This window comes from Lipotes vexillifer, unplaced genomic scaffold (assembly GCF_000442215.2).
Source record: "Lipotes vexillifer unplaced genomic scaffold, Lipotes_vexillifer_v1.1 scaffold618, whole genome shotgun sequence".
NCBI lineage: Eukaryota > Metazoa > Chordata > Mammalia > Artiodactyla > Lipotidae > Lipotes > Lipotes vexillifer.
The window spans coordinates 3,216,728-3,236,873 of record NW_006799025.1 but is presented as its reverse complement, the minus strand read 5'-3'; the positions used below and the strand labels follow the sequence as shown (position 1 = coordinate 3,236,873).

Here is a 20,146-nt window from a genome sequence, read left to right as displayed (position 1 = left end):
CAGCAAAGTTGCAGGCTGGCCGCAGCCGGGCGTGTCGCTTCCTGCGTCAGCCGCTGCCCCGCCGCCCCGGGGTCCCGAGCGGCCGTCTGGATCCCCCGGACGCAGCCGAGGGGATCCGCCAGGCAGCGCCTGGGCCCTCCGCCGAAGCCCCCGTTCCTGCTTCCGTCTCCTTGCCCTTCCTCCTGCGCGCACCGTGAAGGGCGGGCGGGCAGGCGGAGCAGCTGCGGCCGGCTGCGTGGGGGTGGGGAGCCGGCTCCCCGGGGGCGCGGGTTCCGAGCTCCGGAGCGCGGCGGGGTCGCGAGGCGCCGTCCCCCACCGCCCGCGGGCAGGAACTCCTGGAAGGGGCAGCCGCGAGGCGGGGACGCCGGTGGCCCCGGCCCGGCTCCTCGGCCGCCCGCTCCGGCGCTGGCGGACACGCCGAGCCTATTTTTAGGCCTTTGGGGCTGGGTTGCGGGAAGCCGGAGCCCGGCGAGCGCCCCCGGGGAGCGGGCCCGGCGTGGTGGGAGGGCGCCGGCCCACTTGTTGCAAGGTGTCCGGGCCGCACGGCGAATCTGCCCCCCGAAGACCGGAGGCCCCGAGGTAACTGGTCCTTGCTGTGCTGTTGAGGCGAACAGTGGGATTATTACAGCCATTGAGCTGCGGAAAGGTTGCAGATGTAACCCGGGGTTTGGCCGTCTCTGGGAAGGTTGAACCTCCTACCCAGTTGTCCTTGGTCTTCCCTGTTCCTTTGCTAGGTCTGGCGTTCTAGCCTCTGTTCCTAAGCATTTGTCCTGCTTCCCGCTTCATCTGGGAAATCATCCATATCCTAGCTTCCTGAAAGCCTTGAACCCTACTTACTAAACTTTTCTCCGTGCTCCCCTGGTATCAGGACCGTTTTTGTGTTAAAACATCATTCATTATGCTCCAGATTAAGTGTCCTTGGGACAGGCTGACTGAAATGTTGCCATCTTATGATGGGTTGAAGGAACAAGCTCAAGTTGATGGGTATGTCAAGGGACAGAAGGCCCTGTTCTGAGCTTTCCTAGCGTGACTGGCTGGGAAGCCAGTGACCCTGGGGGCGGGCACACCAGACTTTCTACAACTTAAAGGAGAGTTCAACACTACTTGTGAAGATGGCCCTCAGATCTGCAGCTGGGGAGTGTGCTGGCCCACTTGACAACCTACAACTTCCTCTCACTTCTCAATGGAATGTCTACTGCCCCCAGCCTCCACTTTGGAAAATGGGCAAAGAGAGAATGAGGAAACCTAAGATGGAAACAGAGTGACTTCATGACAGAATGGCTCAACTCCCTGCTTGGGCAGCCGTGCCCCAAGTGAGCCCTGGCAGAGCTTGATCCTAAGTACCCTGTATGTATGGATGCCCACCAACCTGCTAATGTTAAAATCCATTTGGAGAGGGAGTGTGCTCCAGAATCATGCCGGGGAAGGGCTGGAGAAATCCTAAAGGCTGGGCTGGTGGCCTTGCGAGGGTGGGGCTTGTTCAGGAGGAAGGAGAATTTATGCATTTGCCCCTGGTCCTGGCAACTAAATGATTATTGGAGATTGATTTTTGAATGTGTGTGTGAGAGAGTCTGTTGAGGTGCCCCAGGATACAGGGTAGGGGTACTGCTTGCTTCTCCAAGGAAAAGGAGGCAGGTTTTCTAGAGCTTGTGAGGTGGTCCCTAAATCCGTTTAACAGCGATGGGCCACAATTTAGATAGAAGCATCAAGGAGGGAAGGCTTCTTGGGGGAGGTGATGTTTCAGAGAGACTCAGAGTGACTCTAGAGTGGTGGTTGGATAGCCATGGAGTGTTTGCTCCAGGTTGAGGAAACAGTAGAAAAAGCCTGAGGCGTGGAACATGTAAGCACCAGAATGAAGAATATGGCCTCTGCTTTCAGATGCTCTCAGTTGAGGTTGTTGGCTGGATTTGTGCTTGGCTGAAAAATACTGTCTATGGTACCTTGTAGGAGAAACAGAAAATGCACTTCTTGATCTCTTCTTCACTGCCTGTTAACTGCCTGAGGTTCACCCTCTGGGTGTTAAGCTGCTGTTTAGTCTGAGAATTTGGCATGTCTGGACTCTAAATTGGATTGAATTTTTACAGCTTCGTCAGCCTCTTGAAGGTTGCCAAAGATTGCCTGCTAAAGAATGGTCCTGAGCCATTCTTATAGCGAACACTGGGTTCTCTCTTTCACCGTAACCCCCCACAAGAGGCTGCTCTTTTATTAATACAGCAAGTTGATCTCAGAGGAGCTGATTTTGCCAAATTATTGATTGAAAAGGGTCCTGGGGTAGTGTTTTCTAGGTAGGATAGTGTAATGAATGTGTGTTCGTTTTCCTTGTATTAAGATCAGGCCTTTGTGACACTGACCACAAACGATGCCTACGCCAAAGGAGCCCTGGTCCTGGGCTCGTCTCTGAAACAGCACAGGACCACCAGGAGGCTGGCCGTGCTCGTCACCCCACAGGTCTCGGACTCCATGAGGTGAGGATCTCGCTGCCCCGCTGTTGGTGGGGCTCGGACATCCCTCTCCCCTGTTCCTGGCATCGGTGGGCATTGAGGCCATACCCTTTCCAGGGTTTGCGTGCTGGTGGAGAAAGATGAGAGTTGCTGAGTGGATTCCTGGGTCTAAAACCTCTTCCTGGCTCTTGGGAGATCTTCCAGACAAGCTCCCTCAGGGAGGTGGTGTTTTGGCCCTTGCCCTTAGCGATTCCAACCAGGAGTAGGGCTCTCCCTTGGGCAAGTCCTCTTGGGGTAATCCGAGTGAGTGACTCAGTCCAGCCATTCCCTTCATGTCATCACGCTTCACTTGCATGCCTTTCCCCAGATGCAGCAGGGACTACTTTGTTCTTGTTTCTAACGGGGGAAACCTCCCGGGACTTTGAAAGAAAGTAGCAGTTTTCTCCACCCCCATTGACATTAGTAACCCAAAGATCTTTATTTACAATTTAATAGACTAGAATATTTGCCAGAGGGCTCTCAGAATTAGGGGTCCTGCTAGGAGAGCACCCTGAGGGGCACAAGCTGTTCTTTGATTGGGTTAGTTCATGTTAATTGGTTGGAATTAAATTTTGAAGTATCTGAATGAACTACCTTGATCCTAATACTAACTCACTTAAGAATATCTGGGCACACTAACAGCTCTGTATTGTGTTTATTTTTGCATTCTCCTATCCCTTTTAGAAGCTGGAAATGCTCTTTTTGTGACTTTTTTCAAAAACTGTAAGCCCATGCCAAGGACCTCTGAAAAAGAGGCATTATACATACATACATACATACATACATATATCTTTCACGCTAAGAACCTTATTCCTAAAGGGTAATTTAGGAAAATGCCCCCCAAAACTGTCTCCTTTGTGTATGTCCTAATCTATAGTCTATTTAGTGAGAATCGTGTAAGAAGTTGGATATAGTCTTAGAAAGCAAGCCCCCTTTACTGTGGTAAATGGTGCCACCATTTCTTTCAGAGATCAAGTTTACTGTGTGAACTAGAACATATGTTTGTACAGCTTTGGAGACAAGATAATACGTTACCAGTTTTGTTCTGCATGCTTGATATTTTTATAAACTTTCGGTGATGGTTTGTCTTTATCATGTGTTTTTCCTTGTGCTGAGTTTAGCGTCTTACCAAAGTACACCCCACTTAACCTCACCTCAGGCTTGCTTTCTAAAATATATCTTTAGTTAATTTGGGGCAGGGAGAAATGTTGTACCTCACAAACTAAAGTGAGTCTCTCATGCCAGGAGTGCAAAGCATGTAATAAATGCTGGTTGTATGCGATGCTAAAAAAATGGAAACCAAATAATTGAGTCATTTAACCTCTGTTAGGACACAGCTTCAGGCAGTTCTCTGTCAACTGCTTTGGCAAAAATTATTAGTTATAGGCTTCAGTGCAGATATTACATGCACTTAACTCCGCATCATTTGTAAAAGTATTCAGTGGTCGGCAAGAACCCGTTGTAATAAAATATTATTGTTAAAGGCATAGGCTGTTGAAAAGATGTATTACCAAGCATCAGTCACATTTTTACAAGCTATTTCACGATTTGCCTGGTATTCAGTGGTACAATAAAACATAGAAAACTTCTGTGATAATGTTTTAAGAAAAGAGGGTCATCCTCACAGTAAGCAGTTCTTACTGTTTTAGTGAAGTTAACTGCACATGCAAATTAACACAGTTTGTCCTGAAGTAAATTAGGACATACTTAAGAGATTGCAATGTACCAAAGTAACAGATTCTCTCGTAATTGATAAGCTAAATAGAATGCTGTCTTATGTTAAATGGGCCACTTGTTCTAAAGAGATGCTGAGAGCTGTTTTCTGGATTTTATTTTTGACAGGAAAACTTTAGAGACTATCTTTGATGAAGTCATCATGGTAGATGTCTTGGACAGTGGTGATTCTGCTCATCTAACCTTAATGAAGAGGCCTGAGTTGGGCATCACGTTAACTAAACTCCACTGCTGGTCACTTACACAGTATTCAAAATGTGTATTCATGGATGCAGATACTCTGGTGAGTATGGCTATGATGGCTGGAAAGATGGATATAGTAACTGAGACCAGTTAGGCATTTGAGGAATGCTGTCAAGACTTGACAGTAAAGTTCAGATAAAACCACTGTTGTAAAAAGTGTCAGGTGTTGAAGGAGCGTAGGACCAGGCTGCCTCACAGCTGTCATCTGAATAGTTAAGACCAGCAACAGACTGCATCTTTTGTGTTGGATAACTTAAGGAGAACTTAAGAAGGGTATACCGCAGCAGAACAGTTCTGAAATGCTTTCCTTTCTTCCTGCCCCATTGCCCTTGAATCAGGTCCTAGCAAATATCGATGATCTTTTTGAGAGAGAAGAATTGTCTGCGGCACCAGACCCAGGGTGGCCTGACTGCTTCAATTCTGGAGTCTTTGTTTATCAGCCTTCAGTTGAAACGTACAATCAGCTGTTGCACCTTGCTTCCGAGCAAGGTAGTTTTGATGGTATGTATCTGTTTTCTTTATATCTGACAAGCTGTGAGTATCTTCTAGGGGCTGCTCTTCTCTGGGAGTTGCTATGGTTCCTTGTGTCTGGAAGATAGCGATACACGAGACGTGGCGAGCATTTGAAGTTGTGTTGTTCTGGGAAATAGTGTTGTGTGTTGTGTGTGTGCACATGCATCTTTTTCCTGTAGGTACATTGGTACATAGGCTGTTTTACAGACTTGCCTTTCATTGGCCTTCCTGTGTCTAAATTAGAGTATGATACATGAACCATAATTATTCAAGAATTCAAAAGACTATTATACAACTCAGAAAGTTTAACAACTGTCTTTACACCTGAGTAGACTTAAGTACAAGAGCTAACAGGAGGACCCAGTATTGTCCCCATTGGAAATTTGAGGAATAAACCTAGGCTCTCATTCTTTCGGGAGGCATTGAAAAAGAAGATAGAAAGACTGTGTGAATAATCTTTGTCTCCGAATTGTCGCTCTCTATAAGGCAGTGCATCAGGTAGAGTGGTCTGCAAGGCTAAGGAGTAGAACATTGGCAAAGTCACCATCCACTTTCCATAATGCCTAAGTGTACCTATAGCTGTATGTTTATATAGAAAGGTTCTGACTATTTGTGATTTAGGGCCTCACATCCTTTGGAGAATTTTGGGTAAATTGATTAGTAGGTATGCTTCTATTTTATGCCAGTCTCTAAAACAATAAATAATAAGCCACTTTTTCTTTGAATTTTTGAATTTTATTTCATTTATTTTTTTTATACAGCAGGTCCTTATTAGTCATCAGTTTTATACACATCAGTGTATACATGTCAATCCCAGTCTCCCAATTCATCCCACCACCACCACCACCCCGCCACTTTCCCACCTTGCTGTCTATGTTTGCTCTCTACATCTGTGTCTCTATTTCTGCCCTGCAAACCAGTTCATCTGTACCATTTTTCTAGGTTCCACATATATGCGTTAATATACAATATTTGTTTTTCTCTTTCTGACTTACTTCACACTGTATGATAGTCTAGATTCATCCACGTCTCTACAAATGACCCAACTTCATTCCTTTTTATGGCAGAGTAATATTCCATGGTATATATACACCACATCTTCTTTATCCATTCGTCTGTCGATGGGCATTTAGGTTGCTTCCATGACCTGGCTATTGTAAATAGTACTGCAATGAAAATTGGGGTGCATGTGTCTTTTTGAATTATGGTTTTCTCTGGGTATATGCCCAGTAGTGAGATTGAGGGGTCAAATGGTAATTCTATTTTTAGTTTTTTTGTTTTTTTTTTTTGTTTTTTTTTGCGGTACGTGGGCCTCTCACTGTTGTGACCTCTCCCATTGTGGAGCACAGGCTCCGGATGCGCAGGCTCAGCCGCCATGGCTCACGGGCCCAGCCTCTCCGCTGCATGTGGTATCTTCCCGGACCGGGGCACGAACCCGTGTCCCCTGCATCGGCAGGTGGACTCTCGACCACTGTGCCACCAGGAAAGCCCTATTTTCAGTTTTTTAAGGAACCTCCATACTGTTCTCCATAGTGGTTGTATCAGTTTACATTCCCACCAGCAGTGCAAGAAGGTTCCCTTTTTCCCACACCCTCTCCAGCATTTGTTGTTTGTAGATTTTCTGATGATGCCCATTCTAACTGGTGTGAGGTGATACCTCATTGTAGCTTTGATTTGCGTTTCTCTAATAATTAGTGATGTTGAGCAGCTTTTCCTGTGCTTCTTGGCCATCTGTATTTCTTAGGAGAAATGTATATTTAGTTCTTCTGGCCATTTTTGGATTGGGTTGTTTTGTTAATATTGAGCTGCATGAGCTGTTTATATATTATGAAGATTAATCCTTTGTCTGTTGATTCATTTGCAAATATTTTCTCCCATTCTGAGGGTCGTCTTTTTGTCTTCATTGTAGTTTCCTTTGCTTTGCAAAAGCTTTCAAGTTTCATTAGGTCCCGTTTGGTTTTTTTTTGTTTTTATTTCCGTCACTCTAGGAGGTGGATCAAAAAAGATCTTGCTGTGATTTGTGTCAAAGAGCGTTCTTCCTATGTTTTTCTCTAACAGTTTTATAGTGTCTGGTCTTACATTTAGGTCTCTAATCCATTTTGAGTTTATTTTTGTGTATGGTGTTAGGGAGTGTTCTAATTTCATTCTTTTACATGTAGCTGTCCAGTTTTCCCAGCACCACTTATTGAAGAGACTGTCTTTTCTCCGTTGTATATTCTTGCCTCCTTTGTCATAGATTAGTTGACCATAGGTGTGTTGGTTTATCTCTGGGCTTTCTATCCTGTTCCATTGATCTATATTTCTGGTTTTGTGCCAGTACCATATTGTCTTGATTACTGTAGCTTTGTAGTATACTCTGAAGTCAGGGAGTCTGATTCCTCCATCTCTGTTTTTTTCCCTCAAGACTGCTTTGGCTATTCGGGGTCTTTTGTGTCTCCATACAAATTTTAGTTCTAGTTCTGTGAAAAATGCCATTGGTAATTTGATAGAGATTGCACTGAATCTGTAGATTGCTCTGAGTAATACAGGCATTTTCACAATATTGATTCTTCCAATCCAAGAACATGGTATATCTCTCCATCTGTTTGTGTCATCTTTGATTTCTTTCATGAGTGTCTTATAGTTTTCTGCATACAGGTCTTTTATCTCCCTAGGTAGGTTTATTCCTAGGTGTTTTATTCTTTTTGTTGCAGTGGTGAATGGGATTGTTTCCTTAATTTCTCCTTCTGATCTTTCATTGTTAGTGTATAGGAATGCAAGAGATTTCTGTGCATTAATTTTGTATCCTGCAACTTTACCAAATTCATTGATTGGCTCCAGTAGTTTCCTGGTGGCATCTTTAGGATTCTCTATATATAGTATCATGTCATCTGCAAACAGTGACAGTTTTACTTCTTCTTTTCCAAGATGTATTCCTTTTATTTCTTTTTCTTCTCTGATTGCCATGGCTAGGACTTCCAAGACTATGTTGAATAATAGTGGAGAGAGTGGACATCCTCGTCTTGTTCCTGATCTTAGAGGAAATGCTTTCAGGTTTTCACCCTTGAGAATGATGTTTGCTGTGGGTTTGTCTTATATGGCCTTTATTATGTTGAGGTAGGTTCCCTCTGTACCCACTTTTTGTAGAGTTTTTATCATAAATGGGTGTTGAATTTTGTCAAAAGCTTTTTCTGCATCTTATTGAGGTGATCATATGGTTTTTATTCTTCAGTTTGTTAATATGGTGTATCACTTTGATTGATTTGCATGTGTTGAAGAATCCTTGCATCCCTGGGATAAATCCCACTTGTTCATGGTATATGATCCTTTTAATGTGTTGTTGGATTCTGTTTGCTAGTATTTTGTTGAGGATTTTTGCATCTATATTCATCAGTGATATTGGTCTGTAATTTTCTTTTTTTGTAGTATCTTTGTCTGGTTTTGGTATCAGGGTGATGGTGGCCTCATATGAATGAGTTTGGGAGTGTTCCTTTCTCTGCAATTTTTTGGAAGAGTTTAAGAAGGATGGGTTTTAGCTCTTCTCTAAATGTTTGGTAGAATTCACCTGTGAAGCCATCTGGTCCTGGACTTCTGTTTGTTGGAAGATTTTTAATCACAGTTTCAGTTTCATTACTTGTGATTGGTCTGTTCATATTTTGTATTTCTTCTTGGTTCAGTCTTGGAAGCTTATACCTTATTATGCAATACGTTACTAAATAACCAAGAGATCACTGAAGAAATCAAAGAGGAAATCAGAAAACACCTAGAGACAAATTGCTATGAAAACACGATGATCCAAAACCTATGGGATGCAGCAAAAGCAGTTCTAAGAGGGAAGTTTATAGCAATACAAGCCTACGTCAAGAAAAAAGTAAAATCTCAAATAAACCATCTAACCTTACACCTCAAGAAACTAGACAAAGAAGATCAAACAAAACCCAGAGTTAGTAGAAGGAAAAAAATCATAAAGATCAGAGCAGAAATAAATAAAATAGAAACAAAGAAAACAGTAGCACAGATCAATAAAACGAAAAGCTTGTTCTTTGCGAAGATAAAAAAAATTGATAAACCTTTAGCCAGACTCATCAAGAAAAAGAGAGGACTGAAATCAATAAAATTATAAGTGAAAAGGGAGAAATTACATTGGACACTGCAGAAATACAAAGCGTCGTAAGAGACTACTACAAGCAACTCCATGCCAATAAAATGGACAACCTGGAAGAAATGGACAAATTCTTAGAAATGTATAACCTTCCAAGTCTGAACCAGGAAGAAATAGAAAATATGAACAGACCAGTCACAAGCAATGAAATTGACACTGTGAATAAGCCACTTTTTTTAACAACAATAAATCACACACAAGACAATACTGGTGGTTAGCATGCAAAATAAGCTCTTTAAAAATTAATGTTGATGAATCTTTTGAATCAAGAAGAGACCCAGTTGTATCTACGAAGAAGGATTTGCACTAAGGAGATGCCCTCTCAGCAGTGACTCACTATTAGATACTTGACATTGTGACAGCCGCCCAGGTGAGGAACATGGGGGTGGGCCAGAGCCCTGAGCCAGACACCAGGTACCAGGGGCTTCTTTCCTTTCCCTTCCCTCTCCAAGAGCAGATATGAGATTTGAAGTGAGTAGATCTTTCAAAACTAGCAGGAACAGCCATCCTCAGTTGACCCAAGGTTCAGCCCTGGGTACAGATATGAGGATTCATTTCCATTACCTAGTTGTAAAGTTAAAAATCAGAATTTCAAATCTAAACTTTTTGAATTAAAAGAGTACATCTAATAGTTTGTCAGATTGCTGAAATTAAGAGATCGGAAGTTAAAACATTTTTAGTTATACATGAAATTGTGTTGTTGCTGTTCACAGAAATTGAATTGTTTCGTGTTCTGAGGATTTGGGATATGCAGCTATTTGAAATGTCATTGAAAAGAGCAAAGAAATTTAAGTCTCAATCTTGCTTCACTGTTTGGTTAGTTTGTACTCTACAGCAGTAGTGCTAAACCTGCCCCAGGGGACTTTTGGCAATGTCTGGAGACTTTTTTGGTGGTCACAAGTGAGTGGGGAGGGCTCTACTGGCATCTAGCGAGTGGAGGCCAGGGATGCTGCTAAACATCCTACAATGCATGGACAGCCCCTGCACCAAAGAATTATCTGGCTCAAGATGTCAGTAGTGAGAAAATCTGCTCTATGTCAAGTCGTTACATGCCCTAAAGCAGTGAGCCGGCGTATCTGAACCGTAACAAGAAACGCCTTCTTACTTTAAGCAAAACCTTAAGAAATAATGTGTTGAGTGTTCACTGTGGTTACGGCCACATGTAACTTCTTCACCTTCCTGGCTTTTTTTTAGCTCCTATTTTCCTTTCGTTTAAGGAATGAAAGCTATATTGGTATTTTAGTTCAAAACATGTATTCCTTATTTCTACCGCTCACATGAAAATAGTTACCTTTGCGTAGAAGGGAGATAGGAGTATTTTTAGCAGAAGTCCACTAACCTTAAGTCTTAACCTTCCGACTGGCTGAAGCGTCAGGGTGTGGCTTTCTTCACCTCCTGTCGTTAAATGTGAAGGAAGCAGTGTAATCCTGCCAGAAATGCCGTGTAAATTCTCAGCTCCAGTAAGTGAGTCACGTTCTAAAGTAGATCCAGCTGCCTAAGATCCACACGATTGTAATTGCCTAAAGGAGAATTCGATTTTATTGTTGCACGATAAGAGTTTGGATACCCAAGAGTAGTGTGCCGTGATCAATTACCCAGGTTACAATTTCAGAGTATAAAACGAGTTAATTAGCTGGTAGAGACCAACCTGGATCGTGTACCTTGTTCTAGAGCCAAGAGGTACCAGAGGAGTTGATGAATTCGTTGTTAAGAAGCAAGAACGGGCTTCCCTGGTGGCGCAGTGCTTGGGAGTCTGCCTGCCGATGCAGGGGACGCGGGTTCGTGCCGCGGAGTGGCTGGGCCCATGAGCCGTGGCCGCTGGGCCTGCGCGTCCGGAGCCTGTGCTCCGCAACGGGAGAGGCCACAGCAGTGAGAGGCCCGTGTATCGCCAAGGGAAAAAAAAAAAAAAGAAGCAAGAACATGTGAAAAGTGCTTAACTAGAAAGCACTTTCTGCTCTTTCAGCCAGAATCTGAAACAACTGGGAGAGCCTGTGCCTGCTAGCACATTCATTTTTCAGCAGCAAGGTTTCTAGCAGCTGGCCCTTCTGTAAGGTATTCCATTTACTGGCTCGTGGCTAAGGATTGGAATTTTTTCTGTTAGTAGAAATGCTTAGTTGAAGGAGTTGAAAATTCAACTATGCAGATAGGAACTTTTGGTTATTCTCAATATAGTGTTTAAATTCAACCGAAAAATAAAGCAGCAGCTCTTAAATGAAATGTTTTTTCACTTGATGTGTTCCGGAGAAGCTTTACCTACTCATCAAAGAAAGCGTGCTGTGTACCATGGGAGCGTGCTCCTCTTTGAAGGGATTTACTATCCTATTGAATGCATATCTGTGTGACATAAAGACTTGTTGGACGTATACTTAATAAAATATTTCTTTATAAGCTACATCCTTTTCTGGTGCTTTGCTTGCTTTGCTTCAGGCTCTCAATGCAGTGCCCTGTCTTGTTTAGATGTCATGCCGTAGGCACGGAGGTGAGCACTTTCAGGTGTTTCCTTTCACCTTACCGTACATTTTCTCATATGCACAGTATCTCCCCACTGTCTCCCACCCCCAGTTTTACTGAACAGGGGTCTTAAATCCCAGCATTTTTAGACTGATACTAAAGAAAACCTGTCGCAGATGACTGTCTCTCAGTCTGAATATCTTGCAAGTCTTGCTTAATCTCTTGCATACATGCAACCAGAACTGATGGGATCTGGTGTCCACTGACAAGCCACCGGGCCTCTGATGGCTGAGTATTTGCAGCTGCTTCTGCAGCCCTTCTAATGTGAAAGAATGTGGCTTATCAGGCTTCTAATCACCAGCCCTCTAATCACACCCCACCCTCGCCTCTGGCCAAGAGAATAATCCTAATATGGCAGATCATGCTAGGTACCTTGACATCTCTTGTTTCTTCCTCAATATCTAGAGTGTTAGAATTTCAAACTAGTGACTTCATACCTAATTTATGGCTGGCATTTAATTTCCCACAATGAAGTGTCTAAGTTCCTATACTGTTAATATTTGCAAACTATCTTGGCACTTACTTCATAACCAAAGTTACGTGTTTCCTGAAAAGTTGTACAATAGCTATTGGGAAATATATACACTAACATTTTATAGACTGTGACAAGATAAGGTCAACTTCAGGATTTAGCAGTGAGGAGGCAAGAGGTCAAGGTTTCGTAGGTACTTGTCAGCAGTCTTGTCTCCACATACTCATGTACAACAAATCTGATCCACTTGATTCTTCATTTGAAGAAATCAATCTGAATGCAAGTTGAGATTTATTTCCTTTCGCCCCGTGACTCCAAGGTATCCTAAATTAAAGGTGCCTGTACAGTTGAAGAGTTTAGTGCTTGAAAATTGCTGTCTATTAAATTTCATTTGCATATGTTAGTTTTTAAAACCTAAGTAAAAAAAGGGGAATTCATATTTTCCAACTTGAAGTAACCATTTTTTAAAAATCTTGGAATTCATTAGTGTAACCTAAATACTCGAAACTTTTTTTTTCTGGAGTAATGAAATTTTGGTCTGTAGTTGAGTTTTCAAAAAAAAATAGGACAGAGTAAATTGGTGATAGAATATTAGGTATGGTTTTCTTTCAGCAGAATCTAAGATCCTCTGTGAGGTCATTAAAACTGTGTGTTACATATTCTAATTCTAAGTGGTCACTGAGACCCTTCAACTGAACATTTTTTTCCTGTGCTTGGAAATATAATAAACCAGGAGAGTACAGTAAAGTTTTTTTTTGTTTGTTTTGTTTTGTTTTGTTTTGCGGTATGCGGGCCTTTCACTATTGTGGCCTCTCCCATTGCGGAGCACAGGCTCCGGACGCGCAGGCTCAGCGGCCATGGCTCACGGGCCCAGCCTCTCCGCGGCACGTGGGATCTTCCCGAAACGGGGCACGAACCCGCGTCCCCTGCATCGGCAGGCAGACTCTCAACCACTGCGCCACCAGGGAAGCCCACTTATTAATATATTAATTCAACAGATATCTATTGAAGGCCTGCTGTATAGCTACTACTGGGCACCCAGTGTTGATACAGTTAGGACAGCCACTTGCCCAGTATCCCTGAGCTGGCGGCAGAGCCAGGTCTGGACCAGACAGTCTTTCTATATGCTGTGGCTGGGTTATGTGAGTGTCGTTTTGTCCCTTCTCTCGCAGTTACCCCACACTGCAGCAGTCATGAAAATGTATCAGAGAATGATACGGGATACAGGAAAATCTCTTATTACCCTGGATTTATTAGAGATTAATCACTTAAAATTCATTCCCCTGAATAAGTAGAGACAGCAGCTGATAAAGTCCTCATTTTAGAAATGAAGACACGGAAGCTTATGTCTTCTATCTCTACAGCTGCTGTTCCTCCCTGCTAAACTGTAATGTCTAGAAATATTTTGTCTTTTTTAATTGTTAAACTGTTGGATGCATTTTATTTTATTAATGAGATATAGTTGATTCACAGGGTTATGTATCAGGTGTACAACATAGTGATTCACAATTTTTAAAGGTTATACCCCACTTACAGTTATCATAAAATATTGGCTATATTCCCTGTGCTGTACAGTATATCCTTGTAGCTTATTTAATACATAGTAGTTTGTACCTCTTAATCCCCTACCCCTGTCTTGACACCCTCCCTTTCCCTCTCCCCAGTGGCAACCGTTAGTTTGTTCTCTCTGTCTCTGAGTTACTTTGTCTTTTTAAATCAGCAGCACAGTTGATAGTCTCATATTGTTTTGTGGGCTGGAAGTATTCTTAGAAATGATTACTCTTGTCTTTATTTCTATAATCCATTCCTGTAGTATTTAAAAAAATCATTTGAGCTCCTAATCTGGAGAAGATACTAAGTTTAAGGGCTAGGAATAGACTGGTAAATAATACAGATTGTATCCCTGCCTTTGTAAAGCTTGTATATATTTTATGAGACCATACAATTAATTATGTAATCGTGATTCTGAAAAATTCAGAGTGCTAAGAGACTCTAGACTAGGAGGACCTGCCTTAAACTGAGAAAGTGAAATTTAAACCACAAATAAGTGTTCCCTTGCATCTATATTATTATTTAATAGCTTGATTATTAAAATATATTTTTTTAAAGGTGAGAAACAAAAGCTGTAACATGAAATGGTAAAATAAATCAGTTGTTCTTGGCTTAAATGGATTGAGGCCAGTGAGATGCAGTGATGCTGAGACCAGAGCTCCAAGTACCTGGATTTCCGTGAGGCACCTGGGCTTAATCCGATGATCCTTAGTAAACCTCATGGAAATATCCCCAAGCGCTGGACCATTCACGAACTGTAACTTAGTAGACTTGGCATGCTGTCTAGAGGCCGGAGTTATGATACTTGCCAAGCATATTACAGGAAGTCAGTGTTAAGGTGTGAGTCACATTTTCATTTCAGCGCTGGTCTATACCTCTATTATAGTATTAAGCACATTTTGCTTTAAATTACTTTTGCTTGGTTTATGCTCCTCTACCCCCTGATTAGGTTGAGAACCATTTGAGAGCTGGAACCTGTCTTATTCATCATCCTATAATGCCTACACCTAATTTCTATATCCTCAGACATTTTCTGTATAAATGGCATTTCTGAGAGTTATATTCCCTGATATAATAAAATAAAAAAGGAGTCATTCTCTAAAATAGACTCTACACCAGTGCTACTCAGAGTTTAATATGCAAACAAATCACCTGGGGATTCAAATGTGGATTCCGATTCTGTAGGTCTGGGATGGGGCTTACCATTCTGCATTTCTGTCAGGCTCCCAGGTGATTCCCCTGCTTCTGGATCCTAAACTTTGTTTTGAGGGGACCATTTCCTTGGGGCTGAGAAACTAGGGTTCATGTTTAAACCAAAGTTGACCCACCCTCCCTGCTATCCACAGTAGGCAAGCCAGCTGCCAACAAACTGGAAAAGCACACAGACTACATAAGCATTGAACAAGTGCACAAATTTAAAAAACAGCACTCAACTCCATTTCTGTCTCATAAAATAATGGCCACCGTTTCTGATAAATACTGTGGTATGTCCATGTTTACCAAGTTCATGACTCTGGTCAAAAGACCTGGAAAATACCGGGTGGTTGTAAGGTTATTACTGGCACTTGGCCAGCCTGGGGGAAGGAAGATATGGAATCTGATATTAGCTTTTGGTTGCAAAACAGGTGCCATGTGTCTCTTGTTCCATTTCCTTTCTGTCTCTCACCTGTGTTGCCACACCCTCGCCTGCTGGATCACAGCTGCTGGCATGTCTGCTATCTTGCTTGTTGTTTCTGAGATGATTGAGATTAAAAGTGTCTTAACCTGTCAAAATAAATAAAGTTGCCTCTGGAAGCCTGACTAGAATGTACTGGGCAAAAGTCCTGGGGTTTTTGTAGTGAAAACGCAGCAGCCTTCATGACATCCTTGTATGTTTTGTAGCACAGATGTGCTTAGATTTGCATTCTGCTTTAAATTGTGCTCTAATTTAGGGACTTTTAAAGAGAGGATATTGATAACACCACACAGATTTTTTTAGTGAAATGAAAACGTCGTTGTGCCTGACTTTGAGATGTAGACTTGTGTATTTGGAAAAAGATGGTTAGAATGCTGAATTTAAACATTATTTAAGAAGCCACAGACTTCTAGGTGGTGTTTAATTCTATTTTTAATCCACAATTTTTGGCTAAATGGTGACCCTTCATAGTCACATAATGATGAGGTCAGTGGCCATGGAAGTTTCATGGTCTGTATGTTCTGTGCCCTGCAGAGGCAGGGTCCTTGTTGAGTGTTGAAGGATTTGCCATTGGAACGTGTACCGTTGATTCACACGTCTCCTGTCCTGCCTCTTCCACTTCTTGCTTGTTTCCTATCCTACCAGTGCCACTCAGCCCTGCCGTGGCACACGGCTGAGGGACTGATGGTATTTGTAGGGTACCTGAGGGTGAAAGGGAACAGCTTTTTGTGGCTGGCCAGCCAGGGGCCCTGAGGGATCAACAGCTCTGACTCCTGTTTCTCAGGCTCACCCTGTCAGACTGGGAAGTTCTGCTTTACAACTACTGTTCCAACATCATGGAATTAGATTCCTTCACTGCATTACATGAGGTCGGTGGTCATTTTAAGTGGAAATGCTTAATTTTCAAAAGGTCTTTAAATGTGGTAGGAAAAAACAAGTAGTAGAAAAAATACATAGTATGATGCCCAGTTTTACAAAGTTCAAAAACAAGTGGAAATACATATATTGTCTGGAGATACATACATGTGATAAAGGAAATCAAGATAATTACAAACAAAATTCATGATAAGTAGTTACTTCTGGGGTGGGGGCCTCTGAGATGGGATTAGGGAGCCTGCACAGAGAATTTAAACAGTATTGGTAATGTTTGAGTTTTTCAGTTGGATATTGGAGATATTTAATGTTATTATTAGTATGCTTTATAACCTACACTTACAGTTTTCCTTTGATAATATATTTCATAATGAAAATAAATAAGTGCAAATGTTTGGAAAGAAACAGTCTTGGCACAATTCTCATTCCTGCCCCAATTGTATTATTAATATTTTAGAATTACAAAAATAACGTAACAGTATTAAGGAAAAGTCAGGGGGAGGGAACATCTGTTAACACCAATCCCCTCACACAATTACTGTTGTTTATTTTCTTCTAGTAGGAATGTTTATGTTCTTAGTAATAATCATGTTATATGTCATTGTATATCTGTGTATTATGCAGTGGACTGATGGTCTTTAAAACCACTGGTTTTAATGGCTGAACAATATTCAGTGAGTGATGAGTATCACAGTGTACTAACCATTCCTCTGTGGTGGAATATTAAAGTTTTCAACTTTTCTGCTGTTAACAAACATCTTCATGGTTCTTGCATTCATTCTACAAATAACTTACCCATTTGTAAGGCATTCTGCTATCTGCTAGAATTACAGTGATAAGCAAAAAGAGGCATAATCTCTGTCCTTGTGGAATCTAGAATCTAATGACTAACAGTTCTTGATGGTATTTTGCATTTTAGCTACATTAATCTTCAGACTTTTAAAGAAACTTTTTATTTTGAGAGAACTGTAGATTTACATGCAGTTGTAAAAAAACAGTATAGAGAGACCCCCATATACCCTTCACCCAGTTTCCCCCAGTGGTAACATCTTGTATAACTGTAATTCTGCAACAGGAATTGATACAGCCCACCAATCGTATTCAGACTTCATCAGTTTTAAATGTATTCATTGGTGTCTGCGTGTGTGTATATGTTTTCCATGCAATTTTTTCACATGTGTAGATTGGTGTGACCACCACCACCATCAAGGTACAGAACTGTTCCATCACAGGGGTCCCTCTTGCTGCCCTTCTGTAGCCGTGGCCTCCACTCTTCCTCAACCACAGATCTGTTCTCTGTCTTCATAATATGGACATGTGAAGGATGTTGTACAAATGGAATCATAACAGTATGTAACCTTGCAGGAAGGGAGTTTTTCACTCAGCATAATTCTCTTGAGATCCATGTAAGTTGCTGCAGTATCAATAATCTGTTCCTCTTTATTGCTGAGTAATATTCAGTTGTATGGAGGTGTCACACTCATAAACCTGTGGAAGGATGCTTCGGCTCTTTCCAATTTTGCAATATTACATATAAAGCTGCTATGAACAGTTCCTCAACCATTATTTTGATGTTTATGTGTAAAAGGAAATTATTATAGTAAGACTTTAGGCTTCTGTACCTCAGCCATCAGTGTCTGTGCCCACATCTGGGGGACTTCTTAGAATCCAAAGTAAGCCTCTGATGAGTGGTATCGTGTTTTGGCTTAAAATTTTATGTCTCAAAATACGTTAATTTGTGTGTGTAGCTAAAATCTTCTATGTAGCTAAACAAGTACGGCATATCCTGATGCCATCCTTATTGTCCTTCAGAATTTTCAAGGGTGAAACCTTGATCCTCTGTTGAGCTATTTGTCCCTTGAGGAATGTGGACCTGTCAGAGCCTCCTTATACAGAAGGGTCACCCCATGGACATTTGTTCAGTGAATGCCTTTGATCCATAGAGTTGATCGAGGGTATTTGGAAAGGATGGGCTACACAGAGGATAGATAAGGTACATTTGGACTTTAAACCTAATGCCCCAATCTTACTGCTTAGTTCCAAACACTAAATACCTCTCCAGATTTTTAAAGTCTCTTTCAAAACCAAGAAAAACCAAATAATAATGACAGCCAGTTGGACCTACTGTATGTTTAGAAAGGAAACTAGGTCTCAGGGCAGAGCAGACCAAGGAGGGAAGTAACTACAGTATACCAGCCTCATGCTCTGAAAGAGCAGGGTTCTCCTTGCCTGTCACCCGCCCCCCTACACACATGTACACACACATGCACACAACCCGCAATCCCGAGTTGTAGTTCCGCTGCATGGGAGACTGGTTCTGTGCGTATTTCCTGAAATCTCGTAAGCCTAAGACGGGAAGCATGTGGGCTACGTGGGGGAATGTGTTTTCAGATGGCTTAGTGACTGTTTGGTTACTTGTATATTTATGATTTAGGTCAGATACTTAGCTGTTTCGGTTTTTATTGTTTTTAATTCTTTTGAATGAATGGCCGTGGCCCTCACTTTCCCCCAGGTCTGAGCAAGCACTGTGCAGTGTGCTAGTGGCCGACCCTGACCCTGGCCCAGTGAGGACTGACCTCCACCTGCCCGGAGGCGTGGTCGGCAGCAGGAGGGTGTGCCGGGGTGACGTGGCCTGCCGTCCGTCAGCCTTCCATCGACACTGGGGGGCTCCAGAAACAGTTCCAGAGTTTATCCCAAACTGAGTTATCCCAGTTGGCCCTCTTTTGCTTTTGACTTCTTTTTCTGTCCCATTGCTCTTAACATAAAGTCTAAAATCTTTAACTGGGGATGAAGTCTAAAATCCAGGCCCAGTGTGGTCTAGTCAGTGCCTGCCTCTCAGAGACTCGCCTGGTACCAGGCGACCCTGCCCCGCTCTGCAGGCCACTTACCCAGGCCGCCTTCCAGGTCTTCCTCCTGTAGCTGCGTGTCCTGCCCACCTCAGGTCTGTGGTGCTGTGTGTTCTGCCTGGAGCACCGTCTGCCCTCCTTCTCTCCACCTGCATTTGTCAAGCCCTCCTGTGTCCCCCTCAGATCTCGGCCTAAATACAGCTTCCTTGTGGAAGCCTTCCCGGCCCATCAGACCTGGCCTCAGGCCACTTGCACGTGCCTCATAGCAGCCGGTACTTTCCTTCTCTGCCCTCATCCCCGTGTGCGACGGTGTTGTTGACTCTTGATTCGCTGATAGCAGTGCCTCCCACCCCCACTCCACCCAGACCGTCATAGACATGATGACCGTGTCGCTCTTCACGGTTGACTGTCCGGTGCCTGGTGCAGTGTCTGGCACATAGTAGCCGCTCAACCAATATTTGTTCAGTTAATGAATTAACTTAGGGAACTGGCCACCCGCTAAAATATCCTTAGGAGGTCTAACATGGAATTTATTATTTTAAAAATAGAATTAGTGGGAATTCTCTGGCAGTCCAGTGGTTAGGAGTCCATGTTCTCACTGCTGAGGGCCCAGTTCAGTCCCTGGTCAGGGAACTAAAATCCCACAAGCCGTGCGGCGTGGCCAAAAAAAAAAAAAAAAAAAGAAGGAATTAGTACCTGTTTATAAAGGTCCAGTTATATATTCCTATAAAATTGTTGACCCGTCCTTGAAGTATGTGACTGTAATGCATTTTTTTCTTCCAGGTGGGGACCAGGGTTTACTGAACACGTTTTTTGGCAGCTGGGCAACAGCAGATATCAGAAAACACCTGCCATTTATTTATAACCTAAGCAGCGTTTCTATATACTCCTACCTCCCAGCATTTAAAGCGTAAGTGCAAAGGGTTTAACTGTCTTGGGGTGTGTTGAGGGAAGGGGGGTGGAGTTTAAGATTTTTGGGGTGCCTCATCATTCTTTGGGCAATAACAGGTGAAGGCTTTGGGGGAAGTCTTTTCTCTTGTAAGAAACTTGGCTGTAATGGGAGGCCTTGATGTTATTCATCACTTTTTGTTTGGAGTAACCCAGAGG

At 42.6% G+C, this 20,146-nt stretch overlaps 1 protein-coding gene across 3 annotated transcripts in view; it reads left to right on the top strand.

The window, feature by feature from the left end:
* GYG1 (glycogenin 1) overlaps nucleotides 1-20,146 on the top strand; it is a 37,525-nt gene that overhangs the window by 228 nt on the left and 17,151 nt on the right. For all 3 annotated transcript variants that reach the window (XM_007471310.1, XM_007471311.1, XM_007471309.1), the window contains exons 2-5: nucleotides 2,330-2,465; nucleotides 4,323-4,497; nucleotides 4,796-4,958; nucleotides 19,823-19,949. In XM_007471310.1, the coding sequence (XP_007471372.1) occupies nucleotides 2,330-2,465; nucleotides 4,323-4,497; nucleotides 4,796-4,958; nucleotides 19,823-19,949 (601 nt within the window). The remainder of the gene's footprint in view (nucleotides 1-2,329; nucleotides 2,466-4,322; nucleotides 4,498-4,795; nucleotides 4,959-19,822; nucleotides 19,950-20,146) is intronic.